The 13027-nt window shown below is 47.9% G+C and overlaps 1 protein-coding gene across 2 annotated transcripts in view; it reads left to right on the top strand.

The window, feature by feature from the left end:
• Nucleotides 1–13027, top strand: part of ZAP70 (zeta chain of T cell receptor associated protein kinase 70) — a 258830-nt gene that overhangs the window by 57843 nt on the left and 187960 nt on the right. Inside the window, exon 2 of one of the 2 annotated variants that reach the window (XM_073544107.1) lies at nt 10656–11074. The exons of the other annotated variant lie outside the window; for it this stretch is intronic. Within the exon in view, the coding sequence (XP_073400208.1) occupies nt 10656–11074 (419 nt within the window). The remainder of the gene's footprint in view (nt 1–10655; nt 11075–13027) is intronic. 2 annotated transcript variants of the gene reach the window in all.

Raw genomic sequence — 13027 nt, 5'->3', positions numbered from 1 at the left:
ACCTTTATAACACAATTAACCTGCAGATTAACCCAATATATGCAGGCAAATAGTGTGATCAACCTGACAGGTTCCATTTAAAAAGTGTTTTCCACCAGATTTCATAATACATACGTTACAGTTCCAGCTGGCTTCCACCTCTGGGAACTCCCACCCATCCAGAGAATAAGGTTCCCCAGATCCCCGATCCATTGGCTGGGCTGGCCACAGTCTGCCATGTAGAGGATTTGTCCTATGGTTATGCCATAAATGTATTTGGTAGAAAACCTTTTGAATTGCAGAAAAATTACCTGGCACAGAGTTGTCTTCTTTCTTACTTTTAGTATGATATAAGGTATAATATTAGCTCTAAGGGCCCAATTCATCAAGACTGTATTTTGTACATCAGCTTTGGTGAACAGTGCGCTGCTGTGTGCCTAATAATTTTGGCACATTTGTCAACTGCTGTATGCCAGTCAAGGACTAAAGTACAATAAATAATAATAATCTTTATTTATATAGCGCCAACATATTCCGCAGAGCTTTACAGTTTAACAGATTCAAAACACAAGTCATAAGTAACAACGCTAACAATACAATAATTAAAGCAAAATAAGACGAAATAAGACGACCCTGCTCGTGAGAGCTTACAATCTACAATGAGGTGAGGGAGATACAGAGTACAGGTGTGTATTTACAATGGTGTATTTACAATGAAGGTCCAGCCATCTTGCGGGAGTGAAGGATGGATGGAGATAGTGAATGGGCTACACACGCACACTTACACAGAGAATGACTTTGATTAGTGAATGTGATAGGCCGCTCTGAACAGGTGTGTTTTGAGGGAGCGCCTAAAACTATGCAAATTGTGGATAGTCCTGATTTCTTGGGGTAGAGCATACCAGAGGATAGGAGCAGCACGGGAGAAGTCTTGGAGTCGGGAGTGGGAGGTACGGATTAGTGCAGAGGTTAGTCGAAAGTCGTTTGCAGAGCGCAGCGATCGGCTAGGCCGATAGACAGAAATGAGAGAAGAGATGTAAGGGGGTGCCGCACTGTGGAGAGCTTTGTGGGTGAGAACAAGTACTTTGAATTGGATCCTATAATGAATGGGCAGCCAATGTAAGGACTGGCGAAGACCGGACGCGTCCGAGTACCGATTACCCAGATGGACGATCCTGGCTGCTGCATTAAGTATGGACTGGAGAGGGGATAGTCGAGTGACGGGGAGGCCAATTAATAGAGCATTGCAGTAATCCAGGCGAGAGTGGATCAATGCAACAGTGAGGGTTTTTGTTGTTTCCATAGTGAGAAAAGGGCGGATTCTAGAGATGTTCTTTAGGTGTAAGCGGCAAGAGCGGGCAAGGGATTGTATATGGGATGTGAAGGAGAGATTGGTGTCAAACATAACACCCAGACAGCGCACCTGCTGCCGGGGTGTTATTGTGGTACCACCCACGGAGAGGGAAATGTCAGATTTAGGGAGGTTAGTAGACGGCGGGAGCAGAAGAAGTTCAGTTTTGGAGAGGTTGAGTTTCAGATAGAGAGCGGACATGATATTGGAGACTGCGGACAGACAGTCACTGGCGTTCTGTAGTACAGCGGGGGTAAGGTCGGGGGAAGACGTGTATAGTTGTGTGTCATCGGCCTAAAGATGGTACTGAAAGCCAAATCTGCTGATGGTCTGTCCAATTGGGGCCGTGTAGAGAGAGAAAAGAAGGGGGCCAAGGACTGAGCCCTGAGGTACCCTGACAGCAAGAGGAAGAGGAGATGACGTGGAGCCAGAGAACAAAACACTGAAGGAGCGGTCAGAGAGATAGGAAGAGAACCAGGAGAGTGCAGTGTCCTTAATGCCTAGTGACTGGAGCCTAGAGAGTAGGAGATGGTGGTCAACAGTATCGAAAGCTGCAGATAGGTCAAGAAGAATGAGCAGAGAGTGGTCACCGTTACGTTTTGCTGTCAGAAGGTCATTGGTCACTTTGATGAGTGCAGTTTCAGTCGAATGTAGGGGGCGGAAGCCGGACTGTGAAGGGTCTAGAAGGGAGTGAATGGAGAGGTAACGGGTAAGGCGGGAGTAAACTAGGCGTTCCAAAAGTTTAGAGATGAAGGGGAGATTGGAGACTGGTCTGTAGTTGTTTGTGCAGGATGGGTTGAGAGCAGGTTTCTTTAGTAATGGAGTAACGATGGCGTGTTTGAAGGAGGATGGGAAAATGCCCGAGGAGAGGGAGAGATTAAAGATTGTAGTTAGGTGGGTTGTGACGACTGGAGAGAGAGACTGGAGGAGATGTGAGGGAATGGGGTCGGTAGTGCATGTAGTCGGACGAGAAGAAGAGAGGAGTCTGGAGACTTCTTCTTCTGTGATGGGATCAAATGTGGAGAGTGAGCCAGGGGAGATGTAGGAAGGGATGGGAGTCACAGCACTTGGTGCAATTCTAGCGTAATGTTCTCATAAATTATTTTGAAATTAATTGTGTGGGTTTGGTCACAACCTAGATCTACCGACATGTTTGTCTTTCCCTCATTTTGTAAAGCATTCAACTTATGAGTCAGTAATACAAGAAAGGAACGGTATTTTACCTTGCTTATTTGCATTTGTGGGAGTTAGGAAATATTACAACTGTGTAGGTAAATATGCGGCATGCTAACATTACATGATATACCATTTTGAAGCACTCACACTACATAATTGGACAGCAAATAGCTGTTATGTGTGGTCTAAAGTGTATTTAGTCTGACTTACTAGTTACAAGACCTTCACTAGAGTTTTCAGTATTTTTAATTTCTAAAGCTTAAATTGTTTTTTTTTTCAACTTACAACATTTAAGGGATATTCTTAAAGAGGTTGTCCACTACTTTTACATTGATGACCTATCCCTGGGATAGGTCATCAATGTTTGATGGGCCATGGTACAACGCATGGCTCCCCTGATGGCCATCTGTTACGGAGGCAACCGCCAGCGAAAAGTACTTACTTGCCGAGCTGCTCCGTCTTCTGATAGTGGCCACTGGAGGGTACTGCACATCCGCTTCCTATTCAAATTAATAGGAGGCTGATGTGCAGCACCCTGCGGCGGCCACTATCAGAAAACTGCCAGCTCCACAAGTGAGTATTTCTGGTTGGTGGCCTCCACCATCACCAATAACAGCTGATTGGAGGTCATCAGTGTAAAAGTAGTGGACAGCCTCTTTAAGTATAGAAAGTATACCCTGTCCAAAATAGATGGGATAACTTCTTGATCATTAGGGGTCCGACTCGAGCGATTGGGAAGATATCCCCTATCCCATGCAGTAGAAAATAACTTTGAGACTTTAGAATACCCTTCTTATTCATTTTGGGACATACAAACCTCAGATCATAACTGTATAAGAAACCACATTCCTACAAAGAATCTCCCCAAAATGAAAGAAAATAAAAATGAAAAAAAAAGTTATCAGATAACTAATACAAATAAATAGAGTTGAGCGAAACGGGTCGAAAAAATTCAAAAGTCGCCGACTTTTGGCAAAGTCCGGTTTCATGAAACGAAACCCGACCCTAGGATGAGGTCGGCCACGAGGTCGGCGACTTACGCGCCAAAGTCGCGTTTCAAAAGTTTGTTTTGCGCTCTTTTTCAGCCAATCAGGATCCACGGACACTGTGGGCAACGTGATGACCTAGGCACGGGTCACCACCATCTTTCAGAAGGGCATGCAAGTGATTGGCTTGCTTTGGTGGCCATCACAGGGGGTATAAAAGGGCGTGCACGCCGACCGCCATCTTACTTCTGCCGATCATAGTATAGGGAGAGGTTGCTGCTGATTCTGTAGGGAGAGCGTTAGGCAGGGAAGAAGACAAAAAAACTGCTTCTGCTGCTAGCGATTTGGCCTGCACAACACACAAGTCACTGTGTGTGCAGTGCAAGGGGAGGCTATATTGTGGTGTATCAGTGGTGTTGGTTGTTGGGCTGCCTTTTAAGGCTTCCTGACACGCTGGCATTGCTGTTTACCCACTGCTCCGCAAACTGCTTTTTTAAAAGCAATCCAATCTCCCTTATCCTCTAGTCACTTTTGTCACAGCTGTGCCATCGAGCCTGTCACATAGCGCTCAGATATCAGTGGGCCTCACACAATCCACAAGTGTCCAGTGTCCAAAAGTGTGCGCAGAGATTCAAAATCTCCATTATCCTCTCGTCACTTTGGTCACAGGCAGCTGTGCCATCGAGCGTGTCACATAGCGCTCAGATATCAGTGGGCCTCACACAATCCACAAGTGTCCAGTGTCCAAAAGTGTGCGCAGAGATTCAAAATCTCCATTATCCTCTCGTCACTTTTGTCACAGGCAGCTGTGCCATCGGGGTGTCACATAGCGATCAGATATCAGTGGGCCTCACACAATCCACAAGTGTCCAGTGTCCAAAAGTGTGCGCAGAGATTCAAAATCTCCATTATCCTCTCGTCACTTTGGTCACAGGCAGCTGTGCCATCGAGCGTGTCACATAGCGCTCAGATATCAGTGGGCCTCACACAATCCACAAGTGTCCAGTGTCCAAAAGTGTGCGCAGAGATTCAAAATCTCCATTATCCTCTCGTCATTTTGGTCACAGCTGTGCCATCGAGCCTGTCACATAGCGCTCAGATATCAGTGGGCCTCACACAATCCACAAGTGTCCAGTGTCCAAAAGTGTGCGCAGAGATTCAAAATCTCCATTATCCTCTCGTCACTTTTGTCACAGGCAGCTGTGCCATCGAGCCTGTCACATAGCGCTCAGATATCAGTGGGCCTCACACAATCCACAAGTGTCCAGTGTCCAAAAGTGTGCGCAGAGATTCAAAATCTCCATTATCCTCTCGTCACTTTGGTCACAGGCAGCTGTGCCATCGAGCCTGTCACATAGCGCTCAGATATCAGTGGGCCTCACACAATCCACAAGTGTCCAGTGTCCAAAAGTGTGCGCAGAGATTCAAAATCTCCATTATCCTCTCGTCACTTTGGTCACAGGAAGCTGTGCCATCGAGCCTGTCACATAGCGCTCAGATATCAGTGGGCCTCACACAATCCAAAAGTGTCCACTGTCCACAAGTGTGTGCAGAAATTCTAAATCTCCCCTGTCCTATAGACACCTTGTACCTTGTTTTACATTACTATATAGTTTGTTGGATTTTGTCTACATTTCTACCAAAAATGAGGAAGGCTGGTGGAAGAGGCAGTAGAATTGGGTGGGGGTTGGCAGCTGGTAATGATGGTGTTGGTGGTGGATCTGATGGTAGGGGCAAGAGCAAAATAGGACCGAATGCAGGAGGTGCTGACCCTGCGTCATCGTCTGGCTACATAAGGCCTCGAACGCTTAGTTTTCTAGGAGTTGGCAAACCGCTTTTAAAGCCAGAGCATCAGGAAAAAGTTTTGTCTTACATTGCTGACTCAGCCTCCAGCTCTATCGCCTCCTCTTCTTCAGTTGTAAAAAGTAAAAGCACTGAGTCGTCATTGGAGGCTCATGTTCATGAACCACACCTTTCCTTGTGTCCTTCACCCCAACCAAGATTGAAGGATGACGCAGGCCATACTACTGATTACTCCATGGAGCTGTTTTCACATACCATGCCTGGATTATCAAGTGAAATGGTGAATTACCCAGGCCAAGATGAATCTGACATGGAGTGCACTGATGCACAGCCGCTGATGGATGATTCTGCTGGTACATTCACTCAGAGCACTACATTGTCCTCGCAGTGTACAGAGCCAGATTTTGACCCTGATGAGACTCAGGTGCCCCTTCCCGCACACTATACCACCATACACGGTGACACAGAGAAAGGTGCACATGACATAGAAGAGGAGGTGATGGATGACCCAGTTGTTGACCCAGATTGGCATCCATTGGGGGAAGAGGGTGCTGCTTCCAATAGCTCAGATGAGGAGCATCCACAGCAGACATCGACATCGCAACAGCTGTTATCTGGCAGGCCCGGAGCACTCCAAAGACAGGTTCCAAACATCAAAAGAGTTGCTGGACAGCTTGTCCAGAGGGTCAAAAGATCACAGCGTGCTAGGCCGCAAAATGTCTGCCAAAGTAGGAAGAGTGCAGTGTGGCACTTTTTTGAACAAAATCCTCATGATCAGGCCAAGATTATCTGTAAGAAGTGCGCAAAGACCTTTAGCCGAGGGAAAAATCTGAAAAATTTGAATACCAGTTGCATGCTTAGACATTTAACCAGCATGCACTTGCAAGCGTGGACACAACACCAAACCTCAAGTGCCACATGTGCAACTGATCACAACGAAGGTAGTCAGCAACGCTACATTGTTTCCCCCACTGTAAGCCCACCGGTTAGCACAGCAGCAAATGTTGAGGTGTCGTTGCAAGACCACAGCAGTCAGGGAATCCCACTGTTATATCAACGAAAGACTGATTCTAGGCCATCAGAAAGAACACCAACTCCATCACCATCATCAACCCTCTCTCAGTCCGCCCTGTCCACCGCTACTTCCACCATATGCAGCTCTCAAGTCCAGCTCACCCTCCCAGACAGTATGAGTAGGTCAAGAAAGTACTCAGTCTCTCATCCGCGTACACTGGGTTTGAACGCCCACATTGCCAAACTAATCTCGTTTGAGATGATGCCCTTTCGGTTGGTGGAAAGCACAGCTTTCCGCGAACTCATGGCCTATGCAGTACCACGCTATGACCTACCCAGTCGCCACTTCTTCTCTCGCAAAGCCATCCCAGCCCTCCACCATCATGTGAAAGACCGCATTGTCCATGCACTCAAGCAGTCAGTGAGCGGAAAGGTGCACCTCACAACTGATGCATGGTCCAGTCGGCATGGCCAGGGCCGTTACGTGTCCATCACTGCGCACTGGGTTAATGTGGTGGATGCAGGGTCCATAGGGGACAGCGGTGGTGGGACAGTGCTGCCTAGCCCACGGTATAGGAAACAGTTGGCTGTAGGCGTTCGACCCTCCTCCAGAAGCGAAAGCTCGTCCACAGAGCGCAGTCGTACGAGCACTCCATCTGCAGCTGCCACTGTTGCACACGATGTGTCCCCCTATCGAGCAGCTAGTGGAAAGCGTCAGCAGGCTGTGTTGCAGATGATGTGTTTCGGCGACAGGCACACCGCCGAGGTGCTGGCCGAGTACTTGAAGCGACAAACTGAGTCATGGCTGGGCAGTGTACATCTTGAGGCAGGCAAGGTAGTTAGTGATAACGGCCGTAATTTTGTGGCAGCCATAGCCCTTTCAAAACTCAGCCACATACCTTGCTTGGCTCACACCTTGAACCTGGTGGTGCAGTGCTTCCTCAAAAATTATCCGGAGTTAACAGCCCTGCTCCAGAAGGTGCGAAGACTGTGCGCGCACATCCGCCGGTCGCCTGTACACTCCGTTCGTATGCAGAAGCTGCAGCGATTGCTCCACCTTCCCAACCACTGCCTCATTATCGACATTGCAACAAGGTGGAACTCCACCCTGCACATGGTGGAGCGGCTGTGCGAGCAGAGGCAGGCCATAATGCATTTGTGGGAGGATACACGGCCAGGCACTTTGAGAGCAGACATGGAGTTGACAGGCGTGCAGTGATCGAAGCTGAAAGACCTTTGTAAAGTCCTTCAGTGTTTTGAGGAATGCACATGGCTGGTAAGCGCAGACGACGCCATCCTAAGCATGAGCATCCCACTTATGCGTCTGCTCATACAAACTTTGACGCACCTTAAGGAGCAGGCGTCTGCAGCCAATGTTGATGAGGAGGAAGAGGAGGAGGGAATCCTTGATGACATTCAGCCATTGTCTGCTCAGGGACCTCTCCTGGACGAGGTGGAGGAAGAAGAGGAGGAGGAGGAGGATGATGGGGATGATTACTTAGGGGAGGAGGATGCATCTCGTGGGGCAAGTGAAAATGTTGGCGTGGCAAGGTCTGGTACAGGGTTTGTGCGTGACTGGAGGGATGTGGATTTGCCAGAAAGTGCTCCTCCACCCAGCACTCGCAGTGCATCATTGACACAGGGAACATTGGCCCACATGTCAGATTATGCCTTGCGGATCCTAAAAAGGGACCCCCGCATTGCCAAAATGATGAACGATGACGACTACTGGTTGGCCAGCATCCTGGATCCACGCTATAAAGGCAAATTACAAAACATCATGCCACAGGAGAACCTTGACCTAATATTGGCTAATAAACAAGCAACTCTGGTAAATCGGTTGCTTGAGGCATTCCCAGCACACAGCAGCGGTGATGGTTCTCACACGAGCCGTACGGGCCGGGGGCAGCTTGGCAGAGGTGTTCGTGGTGCACACAGCAGAAGTGGCGTTGGAGACAGGGGTTTCATGACAATGTTGTGGACTGATTTTTCAAATACCGCTCACACAACTGGTAATACTGCATCGATGGAAAGTGACAGGAGACAGCAGTTGTCAACTATGGTTACAAACTACTTTTCCTCCCATATCGATGTTCTCCCACACAGGTCATTCCCCTTTGACTATTGGGCCGCTAAACTGGACACCTGGCCTGAATTGGCCCAATATGCCTTACAGGAGCTCGCTTGCCCAGCTGCAAGTGTGCTATCGGAAAGAGTCTTCAGTGCAGCTGGATCAATCCTGACAGAAAAAAGGACCCGTCTGTCAACCCAAAATGTGGATGATCTAACCTTCATTAAAATGAACCACGCATGGGTTTCCAAGGATTTTGTCCCACCTTCCCCTGATGACACATAGGGTGACAGAAAAATGGCTTGCTTTGGTCCACCTCTTCCTGGTACTTCACCTATTTCGCCTTTTGCATCAGCTGAATGTCCAACATCAACATATGCCACTTTCTAAAACTCCCTAACTGTGCTGCCTCCCCCCCCATGGCCGGGGTCACCACCTACCGCACGACACCGTGCGAGTGCCGTTGCCCTGGACAGGTGGGTAGGCCGACTCTTGGGCGCGGGCACTGGCACAGGGTCCCTCATAGTGCAATCAAGTGTCTCTGACGGTGGTGGTGCACACCCGCCGTCAGACACACCGCTGTACTATGAGGGGCCCAGTGCCAGTACCGACGCCCACGAGTGGGCCCCCCTTGCTTGGGCAGGGCCCCAGCATTTGCAATCTTTACCTCTCCCTGCTCCTCCGCTGTGTAATCTGGGCCGTCAAATCCATACTGTGCCTGACACCGTCTGAGCCTGCCTCCTGAGACATATATTTTGAATGTGTACGCTATCCATACATGTTATCCGGGGATACGGTACCCTTTCTAACCTTTGTGCAATCACGTGCAATCCATACTGTGCCTGACACCGTCTGAGCCTGCCTCCTGAGACATATATTTTGAATGTGTACGCTATCCATACATGTTATCCAGGGATACGGTACCCTTTCTAACCTTTGTGCAATCACGTGCAATCCATACTGGGCCTGACACCGTCTGAGCCTGCCTCCTGAGACATATATTTTGAATGTGTACGCTATCCATACATGTTATCCAGGGATACGGTACCCTTTCTAACCTTTGTGCAATCACGTGCAATCCATACTGGGCGTGAGAACGGCTGGCGAGCTGTTAAGCAAGCTACAGCACCTGTCCAGACAAGTACAGGGATTCCCTAGCGAGGAGACTTATTTGATTGTTTTCAATGTTGGGACAGCAATTTTTGGGGAGCACTATACTCTGGAGAATGATAGATGGGGCCCACCATACACTGGAACATTCCAAAGGTGGACATCAGACACTGGAGCAGCATTTACAGGGCCCATTATACACTAGAGCATTAGAAATGGGTCCCATTATGTTTGGAGCATTATTTGGGCCCATAAGACAGTGGAGCTTCATCCATGGGGACCAACATATACTGTAGCATTATGTGGAGCTCATCATATACTGTTTCAAACATTATATGGGACCAATGATTCTGTATGGAGAAATAGATGGGCCTCGTCATGAGATGTAAAAAGTGAGGTATTTTTCATTGTACTATACCGCTATTTATCTGCCGTATCGGAGCATGATGAGTTGTGGTATGTGTTAAAGGGGCGCTCTTTCGCCCAGGGCACATGAAAACCTGCAGCCAGCCCTCCCCCCCCACAACTTTAGCCAAATAACCCCCATTTTTCAGTGCGTAACTTGTATTATGAAGTTAATTAAGGTTGACAAGCTTAAGTAAGAAGAATTGATGCTTTTGGCATTCAAATGGGCACTGTAGGTGTGTTTCCTGTCCTCCTCTCACTGCCGACTTTTATTCCCCATTGACTTTCATTGGGTTTCGTGACGACCCCGACTTTTCCCTATAATCGGACGATCTTGCTCGACCCGACTTTTGGAAAAGTCGGGTTTCACGAAACGAAACGCGACCCTAAAAAACCAAAAGTCGCTCAACTCTACAAATAAAGCAAGTCTTCATATATTAAAGATACAAAGAGCTGCTGAAAATAAAAAAATCTTAAACCGCCCTGTCATGGTTTGTATGGGAACAGGTAATCCAGGCACAGCGCTGTAGAGAGCAATACAGGTGTGTTACTAGCGAATTACTCATGCTGATTGGTTGATCAATTCCACATTGTATATGTCACTGAATGTTGGATGTGGTTTTGAGTTTTATCGGCCATGGAAGATGATTGTATTTTGAGAATATTGTACTGGAATGACTAATACAGATACTGCACCTTTTCTATTCATTAACTATTTACTATGCTGTTTAAAACTATACTTTTATCCTTATTTTTACAGCCTGTTCCCTAGTAAACATGCCAGATGCTGCCGGTCACTTGCCTTTCTATTATGGCAGCATTTCTCGTGCAGAGGCTGAAGAATTTCTCAAGCTGGCTGGGATGATGGATGGCCTTTTCTTGCTAAGGCAGTGTCTGCGAACTCTTGGTGGCTATGTTGTCTCTGTGGTGTTCAACGTCCAGTTTTACCACTACCCTGTAGAGCGGCAACTGAATGGTACATATGCTATATATGGAGGAAAACCTCACTGCGGCCCAGCAGAACTCTGCGAGTACTATTCTAAAGATGCCGATGGATTATGCTGTGTTCTTCGTCGACCCTGCAATCGGCCGAGTGGTGTGGAATGCCAGCCTGGAGTATTTGATCATATCAGAGATAATATGATGAGAGAATATGTCAGGCAAACCTGGAAACTAGAGGTGAGCAAAAATGACGCTAATACCACGGGGGTGGACACTGACATAAGTGGACCTCTGTACAAGAATCGCATCTGGATTCTCTTGCCTGTGGTGGAAATGGTAGACAAAGACAATTATAGACTTTCACATACATTCTGCACACATTCTGCGCACATGGAACAAACATGCACACAACCTTGGCAGGTGAGATAAATATTAGGATCTGTTCATAGCCGCCAAGCTGCCCGGTGAAGACAAGACACATGCTGCTAATACATAGTGTAGGGATTCTACTCGCTTAGGTGCGACGGGAGACAGTCAGGAGGCAGGTTCCCTTGAAGTTCATGCAGTTTATTACTTCATAAAAGAAACAGCATGTCACCAAAATAAACAGCCTTCAGTTCAGGCGACAAAATAACATCAAAATGTCCTTTCCTTCAGGCTCAATCCGCGAGCCTCACCGCACACAGGAGGTGTATATCCCCCCTCACATTCAGCTGCCTTGTTCATGAGCAGGCCACATTATAAGGGTGTAACCACACCCACGAACCCAGCAGCTGACTGGTCACATGACTGTGACCTCACCACAGGTCCTTCAAAACAATAATAATACAGCAATATTTGTTATGTCTTACATTATGGAGACAAGCCATTTATGAGACACATATCTCCCATCGATTACACGACCCTTAGCCCTGCCACATACCTCCCCCCTCTGCCTAAAGCCATGGGGCTTGGCACTTTCACCTACCAGGTAAGGGATTCTGGAGAGAGCATCGGCATTCCCATGTAGCTTCCTGGCCCTATGCTCTACATGGAAGCTGAAGTCTTGTAGGGCTAAGAACAAGCGGGTGACCCTAGCATTCTTACCCTTTGTTTCCCTCATCCACCTGAGTGGGGCATGGTCGGTAATTAATCTAAACTTCCGTCCCACCATTTAGTACCGTAATGTATCCACTGCCCATTTTATGGCCAAACTCTCCTTCTCTACAACTGAGTAATTTCTCTCACAAGAAGTCAACTTCCTACTCAAGTAGAGAACAGGATGCTCCTCCCCACGTATCTCTTGGGAAAGGACTGCTCCTACCCCAACATCTGAGGCATCTGTCTGGAGGATAAATTCACGTTTAAAGTCTGGGGCCACCAAAACGGGTTGCTTACAAGGAGCTCCCTTCATTTCTTGGAAGGCTGACTCGGCTTCTTCGGACCAGCTGACCATCACTGACTTTGTCCCCTTAAGCAGATCAGTTAGATGTGTAGCCATTGTGGCGAATTTTGGGATGAACCTTCTGTAATATCCCACAATCCCCAGGAAGGCTTTAACTTGCTTCTTTGACAGAGGTCTTGGCCATGTTTGAATTGCCTCCACTTTATTAATTTGAGGTTTTATCTCGCCACGCCCCACTACATATCCGAGGTACTTGGCTTCTTCTTTACCCAAGGCACACTTCTTTGGGTTTATTGTAAACCCCGCCTCTCTTAGCGCATCAAACACTGCTTGAACCGTTTCCAGGTGAGTCTCCCTGTACAGGGTAAAGGTGACGATATCATCCAGGTACGCGGCAGCGTATAGTTTATGAGGTGCAAGGATTCTATTTATAGCCCTCTGGAATGTTGCCGGAGCTCCCTGCAGGCCAAACGGCATCCGGACATACTGGAAGCACCCGTCTGGTGTGGAAAATGCCGTCTTCTCCTTGGCATCCTGTGCCAAAGGGATCTGCCAGTATCCCTTTGTCAGATCCAAGGTGGTTATGTACCTGGCAATTCCAAGTCTCTCGATGAGCTCATCAATGCGTGGCATGGGATAAGCGTCGAACTTGGAGACCTCATTCAGCTTCTGGTAATCCTTGCAGAACCTCCATTCGCCATCAGGTTTTGGGACCAGGACAATCGGACTCGACCAGTCACTCTTGGATTCCTCAATGACCCTGAGCTTCAACATACGCTGCACCTCCTTGGAGATTACATCTCGCC

Source organism: Dendrobates tinctorius, unplaced genomic scaffold, assembly GCF_039654945.1.
Source record: "Dendrobates tinctorius isolate UK_male_01 unplaced genomic scaffold, ASM3965494v1 ptg000011l, whole genome shotgun sequence".
In the NCBI taxonomy this organism is placed as follows: Eukaryota; Metazoa; Chordata; class Amphibia; order Anura; family Dendrobatidae; genus Dendrobates; species Dendrobates tinctorius.
This window is presented reverse-complemented; position numbering and strand designations above follow the sequence as displayed.